This window comes from Rhinopithecus roxellana, chromosome 11, assembly GCF_007565055.1.
Source record: "Rhinopithecus roxellana isolate Shanxi Qingling chromosome 11, ASM756505v1, whole genome shotgun sequence".
Taxonomy (NCBI): Eukaryota; Metazoa; Chordata; class Mammalia; order Primates; family Cercopithecidae; genus Rhinopithecus; species Rhinopithecus roxellana.
In genome coordinates, this window is record NC_044559.1 from 30,506,034 (window position 1) to 30,533,738 (window position 27,705).

Genomic DNA, 27,705 nt, shown 5'->3' on the forward strand with positions numbered 1-27,705 from the left:
CCAGTGGGTATGAAACTGTGATGGGTCACAAGAGGGCTGGGACGTCTCACAGCTTCTACTTACAGCCTAGAGCCTGGGGAAGGGCTGCCACCCTAGTGGTGAGAGAGGCACGTTTGTGTGTGTGTGTGTGTGTCTGTGTGTGCATTTGTATGTATATATGTGTGACTCTGTGTGTATGTGCACATCTGTGAGTATATGAATTGTGTGGAAGTGTATATAGGTGTTTATGTGACTGTATGAGTGTGGGTGTATGTGTGTGGGTGTGTTTATGTGCATACGTGTGTGGGTGTGTATGCATAGTGTGTATGTGTGAGTTTGTGTGTGTGTGCGTGTGCATCTCTGTGTGTATGTGCATGTGTGTTAGGGGCAGGCACACAGGCCTGTTGGTAAATGAGACACAAAATACCTACAAAATACAAAATATGAGACAGGAAATACAAGCCACAGTTATTCATTTTTCAACGCAACAGACATAAGATTACCATGTGAAATTGCTGTGAAAGTTTCCAAAAGCTTCCTGTCAATTCGTAGCGAGCAGCTAACAAAGGAGTGCGGGTCTCTGGAGCCTGCTTGTGCAACGCGGAGCTACTCCAAGGGGCAAGAATGGGGTGCATGGCTCTTAGCTGCAGACCAGCCTGGAAGCCCTCCAGCCTGCTTGAGCAGGGACTTGTTAAGAGGTAGCAGCAGGTGGCAGAGATTAGGAGCCGGAGTAGTAGGCTAAGGCTGCACTTCCAGGGACAGACTGCCTCTGCCACCACCTGTGCCGCCAAAATGGGAGCCCAGAACTCTGAATCTCTAGCAGCCCGTTTTTGAATCAGTTACCTTGGGTGTGTGCCTCTGGTTGATGGAAACTAACTTTTAGCCCTGCTGGGTGAGAGCCTCACATCGGGACATGTGACAGCTTTGTTGAAAGTAGCTTTGGAAACACCCACCACGTGGGGCCACTCACTGTAGTATAAACGATCATGCACCAGTGAGTGACAGGGATACGTTCTGAGAAATGCGTTGTTAGGCGATTTCATCACTGTGGGAATGTTCCAGAGTGCGCCTACACAAACCTAGATGGCATAGCCCACTACACACCTAGGCCAGATGGTAGAGCCTGTTATTTCTAGGCTGCATGCCTGTACAGTAGGTTACTGTACTGAATACTGTAGGCAGTTGTAACAATGGTGAGTATTTGTGTATCCAAACATAGAAAAGGTACAGTAAAAACAATGGCGTTGCGGTCCACGGTTGGCTGAAATGTTATGTGGTGCATGACTGTATGTATAAAGCATTACGGTCATTTGATTTTTCTCTTTTTCTCACCCACAGTCTTAAGGCACCTCTTATGCCTTTTGTCTGGGATGTCCCGGGCAGTGTTGGAACGCGTGGTTAAGGCATGGTGGAAACGGTTTTGGGGACGGACGATGGCCTCAGCTTGCCTTGGGGTGTCAGTGGGAGAGATAGGAGCTGCCCCTTTGCCTTCATATTTCTTCATAATAATCTCAGATCTACCCATCTGGTGGTTCAGGAGGGTTGCTTCTTTGTAATGGTGGGGACTCAGGGAAGGGACGCAGGCAGAGGGTGATACCACATCACAAAGGGACCCTTGGCTGGGTGCAGTGGCTCACGCCTATAATCCTAGCACTTTGAGAGACTCAGGCAGGTGGATCACCTGAGGTCAGGAGTTCGAGACCAGCCTGGCCAACATGGTGAAACCCTGTCTCTACTAAAAATACAAAAATTAGTCAGGCATGGTGGTGGGTGCCTGTAATCCCAGCTACTCAGTAGGCTGAGGCAGGAGAATCGCTTGAACCCGGGAGGTGGAGGTTGCAGTGAGCCAAGATTGCGCCACTGCACTCCAGCCTGGGCAACAGAGCGTGACTTCATCTCAAAAAGAAAACAAACAAAACAAAACAAACAACAACAACAACAAAACTTGGGCCATCAGCTTCTTGGAAAGGCTGGTGTGAGGAAGAAGCATTTGCTGGTGCCTCTGCTCAACACCAGAGCAGAGGTGATTTTGTGGTGACTCTGTTGAGAGCAGAGAACCTGAGCAAAGAGGTTATCATGAGTGGATTTGACTGCCTTACCTGGGTGGGTGTTCCCTTGGGAGTTCGATGGACATTTGCAGCTGAGCCCAGGTGGGGGAACTGTGCTCACTCCGCCTTCAGAATTCCAAAGGCTGAGCATGCATTTTGGCTTCCTCTAACCCATGTCTTTCTCTAGGTGACCACAGCAGAGTATCATTAAGTATCTATTCTTTGCTTTTGTTCTCAGGGCAGGAAGATCCCAATAGTTTGCGCCATAAATATAACTTTATTGCGGACGTGGTGGAGAAGATCGCCCCTGCCGTGGTTCATATTGAATTGTTTCGCAAGTAAAGAGAGCCTTCCTTTTTCCTATAACCTCTGAAGCTTTAACCGCCACTAGCAAAACATGAGAGCTATTTTTGAGATACATTAAAGTGTCAAAGTGTCACTGAATATCTTCCTACTTTAAGATAAGTGTGTCTCCCTTCGAACATCTGCCCTATTCGACTCTATGAATCTACAGTCTTAACCCTTCTAAATGTTTAAAGAACCTCGGGCTCTGAAGAGGTTCCCTAAGAATATTTTGTAAGTGGAATTGTTTGATGCATGCAAAAAATTGGCAGGATGTTTAGTTTTTAAATGTTAAGCCCGATATATAAAGGAGCGATTGCTAGGTGTGTGTTGCTGTTGCAGAACCCATTCATTAATCAATGTGTTGAAGCGTTCATTTTAAGGTGGCTGGAGTCTGAAGTGTGTACTCCTTTGGATTTTAGGCTTCCGTTTTCTAAACGAGAGGTGCCGGTGGCTAGTGGGTCTGGGTTTATTGTGTCGGAAGATGGACTGATCGTGACAAATGCCCACGTGGTGACCAACAAGCACCGGGTCAAAGTCGAGCTGAAGAATGGTGCCACCTATGAAGCCAAAATCAAGGATGTGGATGAGAAAGCAGACATTGCACTAATCAAAATTGACCACCAGGTGAGTATGTTTTTGCCTACAGAGGTGAGTTCTCAGATGCCCTGGAACACCCTTGGCAAAGGCGCCAGAGCTCTCTGATTGTAGCTGATTCTCAGGGGGCACTGAAGCCGGTCTAAACCAGTCACAGGAGGGCCTTGAGAATATGCTGAGTATGGCCTGGGCGTGTGGGAGAGGCAGGGGCTCAGGAAAGCTTCTGGAAGGAGCCAGATACAAGTTTTTAAAATAATGTTTTAAATGTTTATCAAAGAAAGCAATACATTTGTAAAGAAATTAGTAGGTAAGTTGTGAAAATTGAGTTTCCTTCCCATTCCCGATCCTGTGGCAACCCTTGTTGCCACAGATTTTATTTATCCTCCACAGATATGCCATGCGTTCACAGTGAACGTAGAATTTACTGGGGTTTAGACTGAGCCATCCTTAACTTGTCAACAATTACTTTGAAAACAAACCAGCTCTCCCAAATTGGGGTTTTGCAGGATTATGAGATGTGTTCCAGAACAATATTCCATACTTTATACATCTTGGAAACCTTGAATTAAAACAGAGCTAATGGATTTCTTCTTTCCAGACCTTCTCAGAGCTTTTAGTATGCTAGTGTGCGCGTGGCTTGCCTACAAAAGGGTGTTGACTGAACTAATTTGCCCAAATTATAATCATTTGAGTATACAGCTTTTTTTGGAGGGGGGAGGGGCAGAACTGAGCCATACCAAGATCAATCTGGGAAATGCTGTATTTGAAAATGCTTTCTATTTAAATATTCTCTTTGCAATCATTTTTGCTGTTGATTTGCTTAGCAAAGTCTTCATGTCTAGGACAATATCCATTTCTTACTGACTCATCAAAAACCCCCACTCGACACTTTGATGAGAGAGGTTTTGTTTGCTGTGTGGCATGTTCAGTGAAAGCGTGGTTTCTAGTTTCTTCACATCCTTGTAATTTTCTGGACTTCAGATGGAGTCAACAATCAGAGGAGGTTGGAATCCTGCCTCTGGCCGAGGAAAAGACCAGAGACCGAGCCAGGTGGGGTCTCTTGTCCAGCCCTCTGCTTGCCTCCCTCTACCTGGGTGTGGTCTGAGTAATTCCAGACAAGCATAGAATTAATCAGGCTATTTGTGCTGGTGGATGGCATGCTGGGTACATCTCCTTCTGGAAACAGCTCTGCGTGTGCTGTTTGGGTGTTAGGATTCTGGGTCTCCTCCGTCTTTTTATGGCATAAAGTTGTTGCCCAGCCTAGGCTCTTTTACGGCCAGTCTTCAGAAAACCACCAGCTAACACATTTACAACTCTCCTTCCCCGATGTTCCTGTAACCTCTCTATGGCCGGGTGGCCAGGCACGGCCGAAGAGGCTCAGGGTAGATATAGGCTCTGTGTCCGGTGTGTGTAACTGGCCTTGAGTGAGGCTGCAGTTGTGTGTTATTTCTATTAGGTCACTGTGGAATTTCTAGCAACAACTCATCTTTCAAAGTGTGTTTATTGGTCACAGAATCATTGGGCCAGGCTCTGCCTTCATTCTTTTTCACCTAATCTGCATAATAGCTGTATTATCCCCATTTTAGAGAAGAAGAAACAGGGACTCAGAGAAGTCTAGTAACCTGTCTGAGACCACACAGCAAACATGTCATGACCCTGCCCTCCTAAGGCAGCCAGGCTACTGCTCCCAGCGTGTCCAAGCCCATGGCTATTGCTGGAGGGATACAGGCTGGCCCCATGGAATGATGGGACAGCTTGACCTTAAACAGCCCATGGGAAGGTGGGTGCATCTGGTTTAGGAACAGGCTGCTAGAAAGGTATCCAGGATGTGGTAGTCTCACCGGAAGGAGCCAGTCAGAATAGCACAGCCTGTGGCCATGCGTGGGGCCTGTTCAGCCTCACAGAGCCTTTGGGAGGCAGCCAGCAGCAGGGCATGAGCTGTGTGCAGGCAAGGCGCTGGCCTGGATGCCGCCCCACTGAGTAACTTCGTGTTTGGAATGCGTGGGCACATACCGTGCAGCTGCTTCTGGCCGGGGGATATTCTTTTCCAATTTTGAGCCAAGGTGGAGACTGTCTCCTCGTGTCATCCCTGGCATGTCCTGGCAAGATGCGAACGATCTCAATAGACGAGCTTTGCAGAGTGTGTCTGACCTGACTCCTGCTGTCCTGGGAGTTGAGCTCTTCAGCCAGCAGCATGCTGTTTGACATGTGTTTCTAGTCCCCCAAGAAAGGGTGCTTGAAATTTAAAATTGAACTGATGTGGCTTTTCAAAATGGAATTGGAAATGAAAGGATATTAAATTGCAGACAACCACACAAAAGACTGGTTTCCACTGACTAAACTGCTTTTTTTGCTGATAGTAGTTGAAAGTAGGGAGAGTAACAGCATCTCTTCCAGCTCTTTCTCTTTTGTTCCCTTGTTTTGATGATGGGTTATTTCGGGGGAGGCACTGGTTGGCCTTGCTTTGTGTCATCTTAGGGATAACAAAGAGGATGAAAGAGATCAGGAAAACAGAGAAGGCAGAACAGAACCAGCAGAAACTGTGCTTGAGGAGTGAAAATCACCTACATGGCTCCTTGTTGTATGAGACTGTGGCCCAGCCTCCCCCAAAGCCACTTAAGAGTAACCCAGTGAAGCTGGTGAGACTGCCTGCCGCGTCCGTGGGCCCAGCGACTAGCTTCGTGGCTTATCATCTGGGCCCAGCTCCTCCCCTGGCATCCTGATTTCACTTGGAGGGTCCTCCATTGTCCTTCATAACGTGTTTATTTTATTTTATTTTTATTTTTTGAGACAGAGTTTTACTGTTGCCCAGGCTGGAGTGCAGTGGTGCCATCTCCGCTCACTGCAACCTCCACCTCTAGGGCTCAAGTGATTCTCCTGCCTCAGCTTCCTGAGTGGCTGGGACCACAGGCATGCACCACCATGCCTGGCTAATTTTTGTATTTTTAGTAGAGACAGAGTTTTGCCATGTTGGCCAGGCTGGTCTCAAACTCCTGACCTCAGGTGATCCACCTGCCTCAGCTTCCCAAAGTGCTGGGATTACAGGCGTGAGCCACTGTGCGCGGCTATAAATGTGATATTCTTGAGACTTTCAGTGAAATAAAAATTACCATGGACATCTGTGGTCATTGTCCACTTGCCACCCACCTACCCCCCTTACTGGCAGCAGCAGCCAGCATTTCACATCTCCGTCATCGGACAGCGTAGGTGGGCCCATCAGTCATGGTGTCCTACCCTCTGGTGCCAAGGGGTGGACACATGACCAAGTTAGAGCAAGCAGAGGCTCCCTGGAATTGCAAAGTGAAGCTGGATGTCACCCACAGAGACTAACATGGTGAAGCTGCTGCAGCCCCTGCTCTTGAGACCCAGCACTGTCTGAGTTCTTGCACTTTCTGAGTCCAGTTTAATATCTGCTTTTCCTCCTGTTCTTGGAGCTCCCCTCACAACTCCAGTGGCTTGAAGTTGCCAGAGATGTTTCTGGGCTTGTGACCAAATGACTCCTTTTCTGCTTCTCGCTGCTGAGCAGACACATGTGCGCTCACTTTGCCTGCTGAGTCTTGGGACCTGGAAGAGCTCTTGGGAGACGCTCACGAAGCAGCCCCCTCTTGCCGGCCCTGCTGACTCCCTCAAGGTGTCCACCCGCAGCCCTGGCTGGGCATCCCTTTCTGCGCTTCTGCCCAAATCTGAAACTCCTCTTTCCTTGGGACCCACGACCGTGGCCAGCCTGCCTGGGGAGGGAATCCCAGCTGCAGAAAGTCGGGACAGTGTGCGTGTAAACATGTTAATAGAAAGCAGCTTTGAGGGCAAACTAGTTCAGCTTTAGTTACAAACTCTTTCCAAATGTGTTTAACATGAGCCACTGCCAGTGTGCAGCATATGTCAAGCTTTCATCCAGTGGTGGCATTTTGTCCCAATGGGTTTTTTTTCCTGAGCAGTTTGGGGCAGGGGTGGGGAGAGGGAGAGAGAAAAAGCAAAAGAGAGAGGTTTGGTTTCTTCAGGCTGGAGTACAAGGTAGAGATAATGGGGGTGTATTGAAGAGAGTAGGAGGGAAAGTTACTTTAGTTACAGCTATTTGTCCAGCTGTGCTGATTAAGAAACTTGGAGAAAAGCATCTCTGGAATCATGTCCTTCCCATCTTGTATATAGCCTTTGCAGATCTCCTGCTCTTCTGAGAGAGATCTGAACTCCTTACTAGGGCCTTGAGGGCCCCATCTGATTGGGCACCCTCCCTCCCTCCACCCCTCCTCCTCTTCCCCTCCTCCCCTCCTTCCTCTGCCCCCACCTGCTCTGCTCAGACACCCCCTGCTCGGTTGCTTCCCACAGGCCAGGGCTGTCCCCTGGGGCCTTGGCTGTTTCCCTCCTAGGAGCGCCCCTCTCCAGCTCCTCATGGAGCCAACCTTCCCGTCCTTCAGGCCTCTGATTAAATTCTGTCTTAGACATCTCTGCCCACCCCACTGTGTGAGCTAATGCCCCATGCCCCAGTCTCCTCAATCCTACCGCGTCACTCTGGGGACACATCACCCCAGGGACAACTGCATTCCACTCTTGGTTCTTCCCTCCTCGTCTATTTATCACAATTTAGAGTCGCCTCACTCATTTGTCAAATGAAGTCCATTTCTGCAGCTAGACTGCGGGGCTGGGGGCACATCTGGCTGATCGGTCCTCACGTAGGAGGTGCTTGGCAACTTTGTCCCGAGTAGGACGTTCACAGCTGTCTGCCCTGGAGGAAGCAAGGGCACCCACCACGTGGATGGAATTGAGGGGAAGGCACCCGTGGCTCCTGCATCGAGCTTCTGTCCTATATTCAATGAGGAAATGACCCTGCAGCAGGCTGGCTGCAGATGCCCCTGCCTTCCCGCTTTGCCTGCCTGGAGTTTGATGGACATGTGGTCCTGTCAAGGCTATATCAGGTCTGTGGTCTTTGGTAATGCAAAGCGCTGGGGAAACAGTGAGCTTTCCTGTGGGTGCTTTTCCCTGACGCCAACAACCAGGTAAATATTTGGAAACGGCCTTGTTGAGGCTTGTGAGGTGGTTTTCCTCCCTCCCCTGTAGGCCTGCACCACCCCTCCAACCCCCCGGCCACCTTCAGGCCAGATGGCGCCCACAGACCTGTTTGAAGTGGCCTGAGAGGGAACCCTCTGGGCGCTGGGGCCGCTGTGTTTGCAGAGGGTCCTCTTACTGCTGAGCTGGCTGGTGCAGCGGGGAGGCCGACACCCCTGATCCTCATCAAGTTCAGAGGGGAGTCACCGCGGGTGAGGGGCCTGGGGCCTTTTACATGTCCTGGGAGCTGCTGAGCAGGCCGCTCTTCTCCAGGCCACCAGAACTTGGCCCTGCATGTGGCGAATCTTTCCTGAGTCAGCTGAGTGAGGGGGGTTCAGGCAGCCCCCCAGGATGTGGCAGTGGCTGAGGATGGGAGTGGGGTGGTGCTTGCCATGACTCACTCTGGTTCTCCTCAGGCAAGCTGATGGTCAGACCTGCTGACTCAGTGGCCTGAGCTCGTCCAAAAGCGAATCAGAGAACGCAGGGCCTGGGCTCACCCACTGCCCTCTCCTGGAGTCATCTGTCACTCATCCTCATGAAGGAAGTGCCTGGGAGCCTGGAATGCACTTCGCACCGCCCCAGCTCCCCTCTTGTTTCTGTGTTTTTCCATTTTGGATGCTTTCCCCCCACTCCTTCTGTACTGGGCATTTTGTGGTCTCTTCTTTTTCTCTGAGAACTCTGAGGGCTACCATTGCATTTGCTAACGATGCCACAGATGGTGTTGACCTTATGAGGCTTCTATTACCGTATTGATTTTTACCATTTTTAGGGGGACAGGAATCAATATTTCATGAGGGAATGTGAAGCCAGACAGTGAAGTAGAAGCTGGCTTTTATTTTGTGCCAGGCTTTGTCCAGAGGCGGGTGGGGACATGGCTCCTCAGCTCTTGACTGCGGCTCCTTCTGGCATGGGAAACGCTTCAGTTCCCCAAACTCTCAGAACTGGAGCCCCTGTGTGTTCTCTGGCCTGGATTCAAGAACTTAGTTGATTGTCAAGGAAATTCTTTGGCTATATTTTTCTCTTAATATGGTAATGGCTTTTTTCACTCTGGCACTCTCTTTTCAGGGAATCGGATTAAGACTATTATTTATGGTTCTGAAAAAGCAGTTCCCAAGTTGCTGGGACTGGATTTGTTTAGGAATGTCTCCTGTCCTCTTCATTGAGGGGGGAATACAAATCGGTTCCATTTGACAGTTTATCAAGTGTGCGACAGAGTGTTTGAGTCCAGGGTTGGCCAACTACAGCCAGTAGTCCAAAGCTGGCCCTCTATCTGTTGTTGTAAATAAAGTTTTATTGGGACCCGGTCATGTTCACTTGTTTAGGTAGAGTCTATGGCTGCTTTCATTCTGCACCAGCAGAGTTAAATAGTTGGGATGAAGACCACATGGCCCATGAAGTAAAAAATATTTGCTTCCTGGCCCTTTATAGGAAAAAATTTGCCAGCCCCAGTGGTAGGCAATTAACACCTTGTCCTAGAGGAGCTGAAAGTGGCTGGAGGCAGGAATGCTCATAAGAACCAAGCGAGGTGAGGCACTAGGTGGCTGCGGGGAGCAGGAAGAGAAGCTGATTAGCTGATTTTGTTTGCCCTTTCTTTTGCCAGAGATTGTGTTTTTTTTTTTTTTTTTTTTGCAGAGATGAAGGTTTGGTCTTGCCACAATAGCAGAGGGAGGCCTTATTTTTGTCCATTTCTCTATGACATTGGTAGAAAGGAGTCTGTCAGAATTCCAAGCTATTTGGCAATTATCCAATTTTGAGATCCTAATGGATCTTTCAAGGTCTAGTTTGTTCATTCTTTTAGTGATTCCTTGTTAATTCCCTGATTTTATAAATGTGTGTTGAACATCTGTCTTGGCCAAATACTTCTTAAGTGCTGAGGATGCAGCCACAGTGGGCAAAGCCATGAGGCTTAAGATCTAGTGTGGGAAACGAGTGAAGTAAAGTAAATATGGCAATAAGTACAGTGCATGAAGCAAACAGGTGAAGGGGTAGAAGGCCTCGGGCTGCAAAGATAGTAGATAGTGTAGGCAGGGAATCTTATCTGAGGGGGTGACATCTAAGCTGAGATGGAAAGGACAGTGAGGAAACAGCCAAGGAAACAAGCTGGGTGGCAAGAGTTGCAGGTGGAGTTGCTTAATTTCCCATTTCTGCTCAGCCTGCAGAACCTGGATCTTGGACTAATTGCAAACTGTCATTTCCTTGTGAGTTTATTAGAACCCTCCAGAACAAGTTTCTGGTTAGCTAGTTTCTCTGTGTGTTGTCTCATTTCTTGTTGGTTCTGGTTCTTTGGGGTTCCTACTCATACTCCGGAAAGCTCCAATGTCTTAAGTAGTCAGTCTCCCAAGAGTCTGAAAGCACAAAGATTCACAATGATACGATCACCTCTCAATCATAGCAGCATCGATGCAGTACCGTAGCTGGTTTCCTAAAGCCATCCAGACCTCTTTCTGTGGCAAGAGAGAAATAAGACCTTCTGGTGAACTGAGGACTAATTATCCTAATAAACATGTGAATTAACAGTTCCTTTGGTTAAACAAAGCACCAGAATCTGATAATGGGAACATGTGACTCACGGTATTTCCCTCTTTGCTTTATCTACCAGGCAGCTCACAGAAACCACTGGCCTTCCCTGTGTTCCCATTTTATGTCATAAATATATGTTTAATTAACTTATTATAAAAGGCCCTTTGTCATGGACATATCAAATTATTCTTATATAGAAGAGGTTATACATGTTTTAAACATTTTAAAATAAATCCGAAAAGAATACTACATCCTGGGCAACCTCCCCGCATATGGGGCTCGAAGAGGCTCTATGTGGTTATGGGTAAGGCAGAGTCAGAGTGCCTTCAGTGTAGTTCAGCAGATGCTGAGAGGCTGCTGTGTGCTAGACTCTGATCCCACCAAATGGAGTAGGGCTGAGCCCCTGCCCACCATGACAGCCTGGAGATATAAGCTGTTCCCTTTGCCTCCCTGAGCCCTGAGCTTTATAACCTATAGACAGCTGAAAAGCAGGCTGCGTTGGTTACCCAGTCAGTTACTCAGACCCAAATGCCAGGTCTTGGCTAACCCCAGTTATCACCTAATTTTAAGATCCTAATGTATCTTTTAAGACCTGGCTTGTTCATTCTTTCATTTGTTTACTTATTCATTGATTTTGTAAATATTTATGGAGCATCTGCCATGCTACACGCTGTTGTAGCAGCATCAGCCACCCTGAAGTTGGTGGATGAAAGGGGACAGATCAAAGGGGCTGATGTATGGAGGAGACACAAGTTAGACTTGACCAAGACAATATTATTCCTCCTCTGGATGCCACGAATATATACAGTCATTAGCTCTTGGGCCCCCATGAAGCACTGTTGACATTTTGTGGTTTAAACACCGAAGAGTAAGGGAATATTGGAAATGGCAAACATCTGATGTAGTGTAAAGGAGACTAAATATTTTGGTGGTGTTCATAAACACTGAGGAGGAAAGTCGTTCATTTTGTTCATTTGTGTGCTCTCTCTCTGTTTTGGCACACTATCCTCTGTTCTCCTTCTCCTTTTCTTTTTCCTTTTTTCTCCCTTCATCTCCCCACTTCTCTGATCTCTCCCACCTGAACCCCTTCTACACTGCTGCCCTCCCATCCATCCTACCTCCTCTACTCCCCTCCCTAGACAGTAGTAACCACATGTCAGTTGGAGAAACATGATGGCAACTTGGTCACACCGTTCTTCTCAGTCTGTGTATGTCGGTGATCTCAGTGCCCATCTGGCAGATCCCTCCTGCCCTGGCTCTTCTGCTCACCACAACCACCCTTGACTTTGTGATCGCTGATAACCTTCACCTTCTCTAATCTGAATCCCAAGCTTCTCACTCCTGACCCACCACCTCCCCTCCTCATCCGCTCAGAACCCTGACCAGAAGCTGAATGGAACCTTGAACGGAAGGGTTCTGAAGCTGTTGAGAACCCTGACCGGAAGCTGAATGGAACCCTGAACGGAAGGGTTCTGAAGCTGTTGAGAACCCTGACCGGATGTTGAATGGAACCCTGAACGGAAGGGTTCTGAAGCTGTTGAGAACCCTGACCGGAAGTTGAATGGAACCCTGAACGGAAGGGTTCTGAAGCTGTTGAGAACCCTGACCGGAAGTTGAATGGAACCCTGAATGGAAGGGTTCTGAAGCTGTTGAGAACCCTGACTGGAAGCTGAAATATCAGTGCGTCATTGCTTTTCACAGTCCTCTGTGAAAGATTACTGGCCAAGCCAGCATCTGGAGAATTCCTGGTCTACCACCTCCCCGTCTGGAGAAGCTGGAAGAGTCAGCTGCATGGGCATGTGACCCATGTACTCACAGGCCCTGTGCCCTGAGCTTGCTGTTTTAATTTTATCTTTGAATTTGTATTTTTGTGAATAAAGTCCTATGAGCTAATGGAGCATGCTCAGAGAACTTGGGGCTTTAGTTCAGGCTGGATTCCTCCTACTGCTTCTCCACTCCCTGGTCCCCTGAGACCTCCAGCCCCACCTGACCTTCCCTTCCCTGTTTCTATGCAGGGATCATTGCTACCTTCCATCCCTGGAAGGGGTGTAGGCACAGGGCAGTTCTAGGTTCCAACTTGGGCACCGCATAACATCTTAGTGGTGCAGGGCTCAGGCTAATGATGCCATGGTTGTTCTGTGGGCTACTGGGCAGGGTCAAGCCGCTCCCACCCTGATCCAGGTACCTAATGCACCCTGACACAGAAGTGGCAGTGTCCTTGGGGTCATCCATTATCCATGTGTTGGAGGAGTGGGCCCTTAGGGAAGACGCTTGGCTCAACTTCCCCACCCCTAGCCAGGGCACGATCCGAGGTCCAGGGGTTGGTGGGCACGAGGCCAAGTCGTGAGGCCTCCAGTGTCTGCACTCACTGTCCCGTAAGTGACCACAGCAATAGCTAGCAAACCAAAAACAGCGTGATAGGTTGAGAGAGACAGAATGTGGAAGAAGGGAAAAAGCTTTATATTTTAGTACCTTTAACAGTGCTTTCTATATGCTTTATGAACAAGGAGCCTGCATTTGCATTTTGCACTGGGCTCTGCTAATTTTGTTGCTGGTCCTGCTCCCTAGTAGCCCGAGTCAGCAAATCTTTGGGTCATCTGAGTCCACAGTGCACTGACCCGCCCTTTTTCACAGTTCCTCCCCTGCCCATGTGCTCACTTTCCTCCTTACCCAGCTTGGCTCACTCTCTCAAGCAAGTCTTTGGATGCTGACATCCCCCCTAAACAACCCTTCTGCGGCCTGTTTGATTGTCCTTAGCAGGCATGCAAGTTCTATGGCACTGCTTCTTGCTGGGTATGGAGGATGTGCTATTTTGTCCATTGCATATTTTTTAAAGAAAATGAAAGGTTAGCATAACTGTTTCCAGAAGGCACATTGAATCACTCAGTTGAGTCCCAGCCAGTTGCTGCAGCGTTAGCCTTTGAAGCAAACTTGAACCAACACAGGACCAGCCTGGAAGTCCCAGCCTCCGGAAACGATGCCGTGGATTCTGCAGATTCAGCAACAAAAATATTTTTGTAACTCAGGAACACTTCATAATTTTCAAAGGCGAGAAAGAAGTAATTGACTTGGCTTATGAGGTTGAAAAAGAGTTGCCAATTTTTTCTTTGGTTTTGGTGTTATTGTTTTTTTTTTTTTTTTTCTTTTCTTTTCTCCAAGCTTCAGGGAATGAGATTAAATGAGCACTCAAGTGCTACTAGGCAGAACCCTGAATGGAAGGAAGCTGAAATACCGATGGGTCATTGCTTTTCACAGTCCTCTACGAAAGATTACTGGCCAAGCCAGCATCTGGAGAATTCTAGGAATCCCCCCTCCTCTTACAGCGGTATAAGTTTGCAGGAATCATCTCACCCCACTGGGGAATTGTATGAAAAAAGGGATTTATTAGGGACCCTGTTGCCTGTTTGGATCTTACCAATTTAGCTATTGTTTGCTAATGGATTTTTTGGAAAGCAACCACGTTTTCTGTAAAGAACAGCTAATTGTCAGAGCTGAGATGACCATTGGAGATCACTGGGCTCAACTCCTAATTTTAGAGGTGGTAAAACCGCAGCCCAGAGAAGCTGATCAAGTGGTCCAAGGTCGTAGACTGAGTTCATATAGGACCAAGACCCAGCCCTGATGTCCTGCTGTCTGGGACAGTGTTCTCCCAGCACACGTGGAGCCTGAAGGGGTAATGTGTGTGTGTGTGTGTGTGTGTGTGTGTGTGTGTGTGTGTGCATGTACTCATATACACATAGGTGTTTTGCCTAAGTTTTCACTTCTGCCCCACCTTGGTTGATCTTGGAGAATGAGCCCGAGGCGTGCTGTCAGCCTGGGGGCCTCACTCAGCACAGGCCCAACTTTTCTGCTCTGGGGGAGTTCCAGCAGTTATGGTTCATCTGTGGTTCAGTTATGGAACCCACACCACACGTAGTGCCCCCAAAGCCGAGGCTGCCTGCACAGACCTCCCCTCCCTTCTCGTGGTGGGCCCCTGCTTGGATTCTTCCTAAACTTCTCCTTTGCCCTGCTCTGTGTTATACCCACTCTGGTCCCCTGTCCCTGTGGAGTGATCCAGGGCACAAGAGCAGCTGTTTCCCTGCTGGCTGCCGTGTGCCCCAAGCATCTGGGAGGTGGGGAGCGGGCTGGGGAGAGGAACACCTGGAGTGGAGGTTGGGATTAGGGAGGGCCCCAGTCCCGGTACCATCACCACCTGCTGTTGGACCTGCAGTCTTCTCATCAGCAGAACAGCTGTGAAGCCATCCTGCCCATCTACAGGGTGGTGGGTTGTGAAGGCTGCATACCTGGCAGAGCTGGAGAAGCTCTGGGAAGATGCTGGACATGCGCACTAGGAGTGGTTTCCCTGCCTTGCTCAGACTTTGCTCTCATCACCTGAACCTCCCTGTCACCACCACGGAACTGCTGTGACCATTGCTTTCTTCTTAAACAGATTAACAGACATCTCCTGCTCCACCCCACCAGACAAACAAATGAACAAACAAAAAACGTGCTTGAAGGAGTATGAACTGATACAGTCTTTTCTAAACACTGTTAAGTGCTGGTATTGGGATCTTCTTTTAAAATGAACCATATTCCCCAGGCTTTGGATGACACTCATGGTTGCCCACCCTCCAACTTCCTTCCCTGCTGGCAGAACCCTGGGTTTGTTTTAGTTCCACCCCTGACCCCACCGCATTCCTGACTCAGGCAAATCCGCAGGGTCCAATGCAGTCAGGGGGGCCACGTTCCCTCCTCCAACGGGTGCTGAGGTCGCTGCTTGATTGGATGCTGCTGATGACCTGCGAGGAGGAGGGTGCCAGGGTGCTTTTGGGACTTGACTCTTCTGAAGAGATGCTTCCACAGCACGGTCACAGACACAGTCACGTCTTGATGTGATGTCTGGAATGGTGGTGGCCGTCGTGTGGCTGTGAGAACAGGCTGAGGTTGATTGGATGGAAGGAAGGATCCTTGTTCTTGACGCTGTGAGCCTTCAGGTTATCGCCCTGGCACCACCCAGCCCTTGGAGTAGACATCTGTCTACTCTATATACTCCATTTGGAGTTGGTTTTTTTTGTCACTTGCAGTTGAAAACACCCTAACTGATATACACAAACTATTTTTAGTGCGGGTCTGTGTTTGGCCCTTATGGAAGACTCTGGGCTGAGCTGCCTATGGTGAGGGAGACGGACTTCGTGTCTTCTTACCACTCTGTGTCCTGGTGGCTTGTATGTGTCTCTGCCCATGAGGCAAAAGCCTTAGAGGGCAAGGGCGGATTTTCTTAATCGTATGTTTCTTGCACCAAGCACATAGGAGACACTCAACGAATGGTTGTTGAGAGAGTTCTCTTTCACGGAGGTGGTGTTTTGTGAAATGATGCTGCCAGGCCTGCTTGTTGTTTGTCTGCATGAATGCAAAGAGCCATCTTTAATCATGCTGTGGACCAGCCTCTTCCAAGGTGTTAGCATTACTTCCACTACCTGCTCAGCATCCTGCCTATGGCTAGGACTTTGTAATTTACATAGATACGGTGGGGAAACATGGAGCCCATGGCCAGGACTCTGACACCCTCACTGGAACTACATCTACCCTGGGTGGCTCTCTAGGACATTAGGGGATTCGTGTCTTCCTAAAGTCCCTCTGTTGAGAGACTTCTGGCTCTGTTGAGAGGACACTATTTAGCATTGTGAGTCCCTGCAGGCTGGGGGCCAGTGGCCGTTTTCCTTCTAGATTCCCCCTCTCTTCTTCTGGCCTCCCAGGCTTCCTGCTCCCGAGACTGTGAGAACTGGCCTGTGCTGGGCTCACTGCAGAAAGACTGTCGTCCCCAAAGGTCTTGTGCCAAACTTGAGCTACAAGCTTTTTAGGGGGGCCTGAGGTCTCCGCCTGGGCTCTGTGAGAGCAGCAGTGGCTGTTTCTGCCCCCTCACTGCTGTCATGCCCCCACTTCACTTGCATTTTCTTCACTCTCCAGCCATGTGAGGATCTGGCATGAGGAGTGGGACTCGCGCGCCCTCTTTCTTCTCCTCTTCCCCTTGGCCTTTTCATCTGCCAGTGGAGGACAGATGTTTGCCCCGTTTACTTCTAGGCTCACTGTGGGGCTCCAGGGAGATGGTGAAGTGGCCAAGGAGAGAAGCTGCCACCTTCAAGATGGCCTGTGGCCAGTGCTGCTTTAAAGGGAGACTCAGAGATGCTTTGCTGTGGGTGGCACGGGAACCAGCGTGGGGACAGCAGTGCAGAGGCCTTGGACTCAGAGTGCATGGGCCCCAAGGGGCTTCACGGCGCCTGTGGCTGTGCACTTCCAGCCTTATCTGTGCTGCATCTCCTCCACATTCCCCTGTGGAGCTGATGTCTAGACAGCTATGGAATTAAATGCTCAATTACCGAGTAGGAATTTGGCCAGAAGAGGTATAGCTGCTGAGCAGACAGACTCGAGGTGAGGCTCACGGCTGAGAACGGGCCCCACCTGGCTCTGGAATGAGCTGAGGGGCCCCATGCTCCTGCAGCCAGTGGCTCCTGTGCGGAGTTGGGGCAGTGACCCCCAAAAGGCAGTTTGACCTCATGGAGAGTCATAAATCTGGCCTGGTCAACATCTCTGCAACACATTATTCCATTGCAAAGATTTCTGCCTGTGACTTGGAATTCTGGGTGAACATGTACTGAGCGTGTGGGTCTGAGAGCTGGGAAGCCTGTTCTCTTGTTTAGCCAGGCTTCCCATCAGCTGTGAGAATTGCCCCCATCTCTGAGCCTCAGTTTCCACATCTTTAAAATGGGGGGAAAATACAGCTCAACTCCTAAGGGTGCCATGAAAGTACTTTGTCACCTGCCAGGCAAAGGCTCATTCCTTTCACAGAAATGCAGGGTTTACAATGTGAGACCCCTCCCCACTTTGCCGCATGTATCTGCTTGCTTTTTTCTGTCTTAGGGTTGCCCTACATGAGCTAGGAAATGTCCGAGTGGATAAAAACATAAACGAGATGATCACTGGTGGTGCCCATTGGTGCAGCCTTTGCCTAAATGGCCACTACGTAGCCACATTTTCTCGTCTGTGTTCAGGTGAGGACTGGTTCCTGGGGAGACTCCCTGGGTTCACATCATGCGTGTCCATCTTGTCAAAGCCCATATGGTCACCCAAGTGTGACTGAACCACGGGGTGCTCTGGGCCCCATTTTTGGCAGCAGGTAGCATCCCCTGGAGGCCTGCCCCTCCCCAGGAGCATAGAGAGCAGCGCCCATGGATAAGCAGCCTGCAGCTTCCATCTCCTCCTCCCTGCCCGGAGCTCCCCAGCCCCAGCCTCACAGCTTCTCCAAAAGTGTTTGTCTCCTTGCCGCATCCTCTGGGCCCGAGCTCAGATGGTGGAAAAGAAGAGCTGGAAGGAGAGTTGCCTTTCGATCTGTCTGCCTTCTGAGGTCTCCTGAGACATACAGGCTGGGCCTGCCTCCCTTTCTAGGAGGTGCCGATGGGTGGTAAGGATAGGGGATAAGTGAGATGTGAATTAGGATCACCACAGCAAGCCCTGCCTCATAACTTTTTGATGGGTTTTCAATGTGTGGTGAAGCAGACGCCTGCTGGGCCCCCTTCCTGAGTTGAGCTTGATCTCCTGCCTCCTGTCTGCCTCCTTAGGCAGCCAGGCCACCCTGCTCCAGCAACCTGTGCCACCCCGTCCCTTTACCTGTCCCAAGCCCAGCCCGGAAGGCCTCAAAGGCCTGGCCTTCCAGCCAGTCCAGGGCCTGAAGGGATGGCAGTGTCCCTGGTGGACCTCCCCCGGCATGGCGTAGTGCATATCCCAGCCCTACCTCCTGCCCCGCCTGCATGCCATGAATGCTGAAGTCATGCCTGGCAGGGGCTGCTGGCCCAGGCCCAGAGGAAACAGGCTGCGCTGAACGCGCTGGTGTGCTGCTGGATGCTGATGAGCTTGAGGAGTGTGGGAAGTGAGTGTGGGGCCGAGTAGGGATGCTGCAGGCCTGCGTCTCCATCCAGCTGCCCTGCACGCTCCAGCCTCAGGCAACCCCACAGGGAATGGGTCACCCACTGTCAGGGCAGAGCTTTACCATGGCTGGGTGACATGGGCTGGCTGTGGGAATGTGGTTGGTTCCCACCTTCAGGTTCCCCCTGTTGGATTTGCAGAGGCGCAGATGCTCACAGCAAAACTAACACCTAGATGATGCTTACAGGAGCCAGCGGGTATTCAAAGAGCTGTTCAGATCTTCATTTGCTTCCTTCTCACAGTGGACCATTGAGGTAGCTGTATGTTAGTCCCATTTTCCAGATGGAAAACTGAGGACCTGAGTGGTTGTAAGCTCAGACCCCTATCTAAATCACACAGCCTGGCCCCAGGTCTGTGCTCTTGACCGTGGACAGTGCTCTCCTGGTCCTCTTGGTATCTGTGATCTGAGGGACCTTCCTCCTCCTCAGTTTTTGTATAGTCAGTTTTAGGTCTTAGACTCTTTCTTCACACCCCTTTCTCCTTTCGGGAGCTCTCTCACCCAGCACCTTCCTTATCTAGTATGTGTTGGGGGATATTTGTGGCATGATGTGGCGCTGTGTAGTGGAGGAGAGAGTCTGTTTTTTCGGTTTCAGTCCCAGGTTTCAATCCCTGCTCTGTCTCAAGTCACCCAGACTCTTGGAGGCTCAGTTTCCTCATCTATTAAATGGGCATGGTGGTCACCCCCCTCATCAGCTGGTGTCTGCTCCATCCCTGGTGGAGGAGATGGCTCAAGAAACCCCTTGGTTCCACCTGCCCCACCCCACTGGACCCCTGGCTCTTTCCTTTTTGAGATAGACAAACGTGAGGCTCTGGATTTGCAGTTCCCACGAGGGCTGGGGTGGCTGTCTGCTTTCTGGGTCTGGTCCATGTTTTCCAGGGCAGCTGCTCGTTCTAAGTGAACAAAGGCTGAAGGAACTCAGGAGGTTTGCTCGGCTCCGAGGATGGCAGAGAGGGAAGGGGTGCCGATTCCTTCCCTGATAGAGCTAGGGAGGCCCTTCTGTGGTTCCCCCCAGCTCCTTGGCTTGGGTGACCCTGGAGCTGGCTTCTGTTCCATTTTGTTGTGCAGAGTTGTTTGGGGCTCCTGGCTCTGCCTGGCCTTTGTAGGGCACTGGAGATCAGGGCTTCTGGAGGTGGCCAATTAGCCCGCCCAGAGCAGGGAGCACAGGTGTCTGATGGAGGGCCTTTTCAGGAGAGGAGAGACAGCCCGCCTGTTGGGTCTTGCTGTCTTGGGTCCTGGAGGCCTTGCTGTCCCCATGCTCCATCCATGCCCCTGACCAATGTGGCCCTGTACTCAGCATAGGCGTGCACCTGAGTCAATGCAATTCCCTGTCCACAGAGCACCCCAAATATTCCAGGGCTCAGGACGGGTGTGCACATGATGAGCCGGGCAGGTTTCACCGCCTGTAGCTTGGGATCCTTCCCGGGGCTTGGTTCTTGAAGGCTGCCCCAGGCAGTCTCACCCCAAACCCTAAATTCATGTTGTCTTCCTCTGTCTCTTGGCCTCAAGGTTTCAGAGTGAGTCTGTGCTGATAGCTTCAAGATGTGATGAGACCCCGACTTGGCCTCCAGTTCCCTCCCTACGGTTTCCTTGGCGTGTGTGCGGCTTCAGTGTTCACTGGCTCCCACACAGCTTGTAATGTGTGGATTACGGGTGGGAGGGAAGTCCGGTCCTGCCCACAGTAAACGGATGTTAGTCGTGAGCTCAGTTCCCCACCAGGCCTGGTGTTTCCAAATGGCCCAGCACTGTCCCTGCTTGGTTTTCCATGGTATCTGTGCCTTTACCCATTTGGTTAAATTAAACAAACTCAGCAATGCCAGCCATTGTGGTTTCAGGGTAAGCTGCCTGTCCTGCTGCTTGGCCGCTCCTCAGAGCTGCGGCCGGGAGAGTTCGTGGTCGCCATCGGAAGCCCATTTTCCCTTCAAAACACAGTCACCACCGGGATCGTGAGCACCACCCAGCGAGGCGGCAAAGAGCTGGGGCTCCGGAACTCAGACATGGACTACATCCAGACCGATGCCATCATCAACGTGAGCCTCTGTCTCTCTGTGGGTGGGGGTTGGGGCAGGGTTTTGCCAGAGGAGAGGAGTCAGCATCGGTCTCTGACTTTCTTGTAGTCTGGGTTAAAGGATGGAACTAGACCAAGCCATGTGGATTCTAGTGCCAGCAGCATGACAGGGGTCACACGGCAGGGACAGTGACGCTGGAGCAGCTGGACAGCCAGCCTCCCAGGAGGAAGAAGTTGTATTGGGTGCTTTAGGGTGATTGCAGTTGGCTTCTGGGCTTCAGAGAGAAAATCTCCCCGTTTACAGCAGCTCTAAAACTTTCTGAAAACTGTTAAGGTCATTTTTTTCCAGCAAAATATTAGATGAATGGGAATGAATCTCAGAGAAGAATCATGCCCCCCACTGTAGACACCGTGCTCAGGAGACGGCCAGGCAGGGACATAGATTGGACCACGTTATGACACAATTTGTAACCTTTCCATTTCTGTTTAATTGCAGTATGGAAACTCGGGAGGCCCGTTAGTAAACCTGGTAACGTATTTTAAACGTTATGTCGTTTGTTTTTATTTATGTACACGCTGTTTTTGTTTTGTTTTGTTTTGTTTTTTGACACAGGGGGTCTTTTCAAACATAAGCTTGCCAAAGCCTGTTATCAAGTTTCTTTAAAATGAGCTCTGTGAATGTACTGCATGCTTGCAAATGACCCTACGGATCTTTTCTGGAAAGAGTAAGGCAGGCTGGAGGTGAGGGTTGGAAATGTTATGCCAGAGAGCACACTTGTGTCTCAGAGTTACAGGTAAACACCGTGAAATTCAGGACCAATGCAGGAGTAAGGTGAAGGTCACCAAAAGTGCTGGCCAGTCACTGAAAGCGCCTTCTCCAAATTAAATCTCCTGGGCTGCTGAAGGAGCTGGCTGGGCTCATACACACTTTCTCTTGGCCAGGAATCCTCCCTTAAGGCCTGGCTGGAATGAGGAGGAGTTACCCACCCACAAAGATATCATTTAAGTCTACCTTTAAATACTTGAGCAGAAAAAGTGAAGCCTTAGAACATAGACCATCAGCGCTAGAGGGCAGCTCCGGGGCCATTTGTAGAGGGCAGCTCCGGGGCCATTTGTAGGGGCCGTCTTTAGCAAGGCCTTGGCATCAGGTACTGACATCTCAGCACTCGTGGGAAGTGTGCACGGGGCGATGTATCCCCGCTTGGCAGCTTTCCCTTCCCAGCAGAGGGGCAGCTGTGCTCCCAGCTCTGCCCTCCGCCTCCCCCGCAGCACCCTGGGGATGGAGTGGAGATGGCTTTGCAGGTAATGAAGCATGACAGCCCTAAGCTCTAGGGTGGTTCCCCCTCAAGTCAGCAGAGTCATCTTAAGATCATTAGAAATGAGAGAAGCAGGAAGGTGTAGGCAGCCACCTAAAGGACTCTGAGCCTTTGGAAACGTATTCCTTGTGAAACAGGAGCAAATAATATCATGCATTTTGAAACTATCTGTGCTTACCGCGAGGTGAGCACCCAGTGGCGACCTGGAGTGGGTGCGATTCTTCCACAGCTGCGCGTGGCCTACGCTGCCTGGAGGTCCTGATGCCTCTCTCCCTGCTCCCCCGGGGATCCCCTCCGTGCAGCTCCCCGCTTCAATCGCTGCAATAGCTCAGGGACTTCTTTCACGCACGTTCTCTTTGGGTGTGTGCCTGCCGGTATACCTTCACCATTCAGTAAGCCGCGTCCTTCTTGCTTTTCAGGACGGTGAAGTGATTGGAATTAACACTTTGAAAGTGACAGCTGGAATCTCCTTTGCAATCCCATCTGATAAGATTAAAAAGTTCCTCACCGAGTCCCATGACCGACAGGCCAAAGGTAGGCAAGGCCCACATAGCCCCGGGGACTCCGGAGATTCGGCCTGACGCTCAACTGCCCTTTGGGAATTGGGGAAGGGAAAAGTGGCAGCCCCTAAGACTAGCCAAGCCGTCTCCGATCCAGAAGTGAACAGGAATGGACATTACTAAATCCCTGGTAGAAGGTCACAGACATTGCGCCATTTTTGTCCTCTGATCATGACAATGTCACTTGAGTCAGTCTAATATGTACCCGACACGATCCTAGGTGACTTCTGTCCATTATTTCACTTTGTTTATGTGTGTTACTTAATTCTTTTGCCCTATCAGTTAGGAATTACTAGTCCCATTTTGCTGATGAGAAAATAGGTTCAGGGAGATCATTCAACAAACGTTTATTGCCTAAGTCAAGCAGGGAGCTTGGCAGTAGACTGCCCAACTGGAGCCTGGGGCTCCACTGAGGCCTTTGCCGGTGTGATGTTTATGTTCTGTTGGGGGATGGGAAGGCTGACAGTAAATAATCAGACACATTAGATACTATTAGTGCTCCCAAGAAAACAGATCAGGGTGGCCGGCAAGGGAGTGACTGGAGAGGCAGTTGGTGGAGATGGTGTGGCCAGGAAATGCCTCCCAAACTGAGGTCTGAGTGAGGAGGAGCCAGCAGGCAGGGATGTAGGGGGAACACTCCAGAAGGAAAGACAGAGGACTCAGCATAGCTGAGTGAACACAAGGCCCCTGGAGTGGCCTGGGGGCCGGAGCACAGTGACAGCATGGAGGTCTCTGGGGTGGAAAGTTGGCCAAGGCCAGGCAAGCAGGCTCACAGCAGGCCGTGGTGAGGGGCCTGGGTTGCATCCTAACCGCATTTAAGAACGGGAAAGTTCGTGATCTGATTGATGTCACTGAAAGGACACTCTGATGGCTGGGGGCAGTCTGCTGGAGGAGTTGCTGGAAGTTGGGGACTGGAGAAGGAGCTCTCCCAGTCATCTGGATGAGACATGCTGGGGGCTCAGACAAGGGTGGTGGCAGTGGAGGTGGGACAGAGGGATCACATTCCAGGTATACATGGGGGTAGAGCAAGCCTGGGGAAGGGCCAGCTGTCAGGATGAGGCCATGAGGAATTGAGGATCATGCCCAGGTATCTGACCGTTAACTGAACGATGGGACTTTCCCGAGGGCCCCCAGAGGGGAGGGGTCCAAACCAGGATTTGAGCCGCAACCTCAGTGTGCCCTTCTGTGGCCCTTCCTGCAACCTGGGGGATTGGGCCCCCGGCCCCTGGTGTCCGCAGCACTCCCACCACCTGGGCTGACCTTCTGCTGTCCCTTGGTTGTCTCACCAGGAAAAGCCATCACCAAGAAGAAGTACATTGGTATCCGAATGATGTCACTCACGTCCAGGTGGGCAAACAGGATGCGCGTCTGTGTCTTAAATTTTAATAAACCTGAACTTCAGAAGGTGCTCACGGGCACCCCTGAAAGAGAAAGCTTATGCAGCCTTAAGACATCTCAGTTTCTGCTTATAATGAAGTAGCATCGGGAAAGAGGACAGGTCATTAGCCTTGGCCCCTTTGTTTGGTTTTATCGTGTGTTTTTGCATTCTGAGCTGGTTTTCTTCATTGGCAGCTGGCCCTCCAGTGTAGAAGGTTCTGCCCTCCTCTTTGAAGGCAGGCCTGAGCAGTGTGTGTGTGGTGGGGCTGTTGATTCACTCTGGCTCATGTCTTCCTTACCCTACATTCTGTTGAAAGCCACATTCCAGGAGGGCCCCAAGCCCCTCCCACAGCTCTAGGCACTCTGCTTTCGTCGCTCTGCAGCAGCTCGTGGGCCGCGGCTGCAGGAAGGCCAGGGCAGGCCCAGGGCAGGGAAGTGAATGACTGATGTGCTTGTTTTCCCCGAGCTGGTGGAACTGCAGCCTGTGGTGGGCAGGCTCATGGCATCCTGGTGTTTTAACCTGGATGAAAAATTCTGCTGTAATCTCGTGAGTCCTGGTCGTAGACTCAACTGGCATCGCTAAAACTGTCAGAGGTAAAGTAGGAAAAGACTAGAATATACTAAGAGGTAGATTAATGTGTTCATTACTATGATGGATTAATGATTCACTCACTGTGAAAGTATTAATATATTTTGATACACATTATGAATGGTGGTTCCTTTCTTAGCACTCCAGAAGATGGAGCCACTTGTCAAGGTTAAAGTGTCTCCTCAGTTGTTTGCCTGTGGAACTAGGAGGTGGAGGGAAAGATGGTAGGCCCTTGGCGCCCAGCTTCCTGGGTTCCTGTTCCAGCTCTGATACTTCCTGCCTTGTGACCTTGGGAACGATATGACCCCTGAGTGCCTCAGTTTCCTCCTCTTCAGGATGGGGATGACAGCGCAGTTTCTTCTGATGTGTGGCCAGGCTCAGATCAGGGAGTGGTAGCGGTGATCACCAGCCACAGTGATGCCAGCCACTATGTATCACATGTACTAGGCCGGGTGCTTTACTGGGATGACCTCATCTGATCCTCACAACTCATGTTGTAGGGTACTGTTATTATCCCCATTTCGCAGGTGAGGAAATGAAGGCACAGAGAGGTTAAGCAACTGTCTGAGGTCACACAGCTAGCAAATAGCAGGGCTAGGGTTACAAACAGGGCCAACCACTATACTTTACTGACTCCTTAGTAATAGCTACTATTAATTAAGAAATAATAACAATGATGATGGCTGCGCATTGTTGGCTCACACCTGTAATCCCAGCACTTTGGGAGGCTGAGGCGGGCAGATCACTTGAGGCCAGGAGTTGGAGAACAGCCTGGCCAATTTGTGAAACCCTGTCTCTACTAAAAATATGAAAAATTTGGCTGGGCTTGGTGGCAGGCACCTGTAATCTCAGCTACTCGGGTGGCTGAGGCAGGAGAATTGCTTGAACTCAGGAGATAGAGGTTGCAGTGAACTGAGATTGCGCCATTGCACTCCAGCCTGGGTGATAGAGCAAGACTCTGTCTCAGAAAAAAAGAAAAAAGAAAAAAGAAATAATAATAATGATGAAAGCACTTTCCTTGCTGTTACCAAGTAAATCTTTGACTCTGGTAGAGAGGCAATTTTAAAATAGGATCAGAACTCCCGGAAGAATTTTACATCAGACCCAGGGAGAAGAAGGGAACTGGTGAGAGCTTGAGTTTTGCCTGGGGAAGGCCTGGTGTTTCTTCACACTAACACGGGTGCTTTTTCTCTGGAGCAGCAAAGCCAAAGAGCTGAAGGACCGGCACCGGGACTTCCCAGACGTGACCTCAGGAGCGTATATCATTGAAGTAATTCCTGATACCCCAGCAGAAGCGTGAGTTAGAGTCATTTTCCCTTATTTTCCCTTTTCCTAATATTCTTGTTGTTCCTGTGAGGGTAGCAGGAAGAGGGAGCGCTGTTCCTTTTCTACTGGCTCAGATGACGGTGTTGATCCCTGACAGACGTGGCCGGACGTTGCTGGTCATTCCTGCTGGCCAGGCCTTCTGACCTGGCTTGGCTTGAGACTCATCCATAGGAAGGTGCCTTCTGTCTTCAAAAGTCCTCGCTCCACTAGGCCCCTCCAGATGGACAGAGCAATGGCAGACTCATAATGAGTCTCTGGGATGGCCTGGCTGGCCCGAGAGAGGGTTTCAGGAACAGTGTCCCGAAGCCCTCACGTGGTGGTCCTGTTCTAGGCTTTGGGACCCTTCTCCTAAAGTCTTCCAGATTGTCTCTGACAGTTAGGCCCATACCTGTCAACACCTCCAGAAAAATAACCCAAGTAATATCAAAGTAACATGACAAGAAGTAGCTCAGTCATCCATCAGGGTTTGTTACCTGTATTGGTGGAATATCCAGAAAAAAGTGCTAGACCAGGGGCCAGCAAATGTGCCCTGGGGCTGGATCTGGCCCACTGCCTGCTTTTATATGAAGCTGTGGACTAAGAATAATTTTTGCATTTTATTTCTATTTTTACTTATTTTTTAATTGTTTATTTTCATAGGTTTTTGGGGAACAGGTGGTATTTGGTTACATGAGTAAGTTCTTTGGTGGTGACTTGTGAGATTTTGGTGCACCCATCACCCAAGCAGTACACACTGAGCCCAATTTGTAGTCTTTTATCCCTCACCCCTGTCCCAGCCTTTCCCATTGAGTCCCCAGAGTCCATTGTATAATTCTTATGCCTTTGTATCCTCATAGTTTAGCTCCCACTTATGAGTGAGAACATTTAAATAGTTGAAAAAATCCTGAAATAAGAATAGCATTTTGTGACATGTTATATTTGTATGCAATTCAAATTTCAGTGTCCACTGAAATTTGGTTTATGACATCTTTGGTGGCTTTTGTGCTGGAGCAGCCGAGTTGAGTAGCTTCAACAGAGACCATATATTCGGCAAAGCCTAAAATATTTCCTATGGACCTCTTTACAGAAAAAGTTTGCAGACCCTTATGCTGGCCCATATGAAGGACCATGACAGCGTTTTGACACTGACCTATATAAGAGCTACAGTTATAGTGGCAACCACACAAAGGGAGTGCCTCTTAACAGAAGCATTCTGCCCACCCCTGTAGGAACTGCATTCTGAGTTGCAATACCCTTTATAAGCAAGTTGGCCATGGTCACGCTACGTGGCAGATAGTACCTGGTACATCCTTCCCCACTTTGGGGTCAATCTTGACCTTTGATCTCCTGGGGGTCATAAGGCCATGCAAGTGTTAATAGGCATTTCTAGAGTGGACATAATGGATGAGTTAGCCTAAAAATCTCAAAAGGAACCCAGCATCATGGCACATGCTTGTAATCCCAGCTATTCAGGAGGCCGAAGCAGAAGGATCCCTTGAGCCCAGGAGTTGAAGACTAGCTTGGGCAACAAATGAGACCCCATCTCAAAGATAAAAAAAAAGGTGGGGGAAGAACATTATAATAAAAAAAAAATACCTTAAAAAGTATCCAATCTACTGATGGTTCATTTTTTATTTTATTTTATTTTTTTTGAGACGGAACCCCACTCTGTCACCCGGGCTGGAGTGCAGTGGCACAATCTTGGCTCACTGCAACCTCCACCGCCTGGGTTCAAGTGAATCTCTTGCCTCAGCCTCTGAGTAGCTGGGATTACAGGTGCCCACCACCAAACCTGGCTCTTCTTTTTGTAATTTTAGTAGAACCAGGGCTTTGCCATGTTGGCCAGGCTGATCTTGAACTCCTGACCTCAGGTCATGCACCTGCCTCAGCCTCCCAAAGTGCTGGGATTACAGGCACGAGCCACTGTGCCCGAACCACTGATGGTTTGAATTATTCTAAGTTCACCACCATCCAGTCCTGTTTGCTCTGGGCTTTTAGGTTCTGAACTGTGCCTCTGTCCATGTAAAGTCAGATCAGGAGGAATGGAAACAGGAAACATTACCATTG

At 49.9% G+C, this 27,705-nt stretch overlaps 1 protein-coding gene across 1 annotated transcript in view; it reads left to right on the plus strand.

The window, feature by feature from the left end:
• Positions 1 to 27,705, plus strand: part of HTRA1 (HtrA serine peptidase 1) — a 53,079-nt gene that overhangs the window by 24,637 nt on the left and 737 nt on the right. Inside the window, exons 2-8 of the mRNA XM_010358000.2 lie at positions 2,266 to 2,365; positions 2,792 to 2,996; positions 20,319 to 20,513; positions 20,988 to 21,020; positions 22,227 to 22,341; positions 23,657 to 23,714; positions 25,534 to 25,629. Coding sequence (XP_010356302.2) covers positions 2,266 to 2,365; positions 2,792 to 2,996; positions 20,319 to 20,513; positions 20,988 to 21,020; positions 22,227 to 22,341; positions 23,657 to 23,714; positions 25,534 to 25,629 — 802 coding nt within the window. The remainder of the gene's footprint in view (positions 1 to 2,265; positions 2,366 to 2,791; positions 2,997 to 20,318; positions 20,514 to 20,987; positions 21,021 to 22,226; positions 22,342 to 23,656; positions 23,715 to 25,533; positions 25,630 to 27,705) is intronic.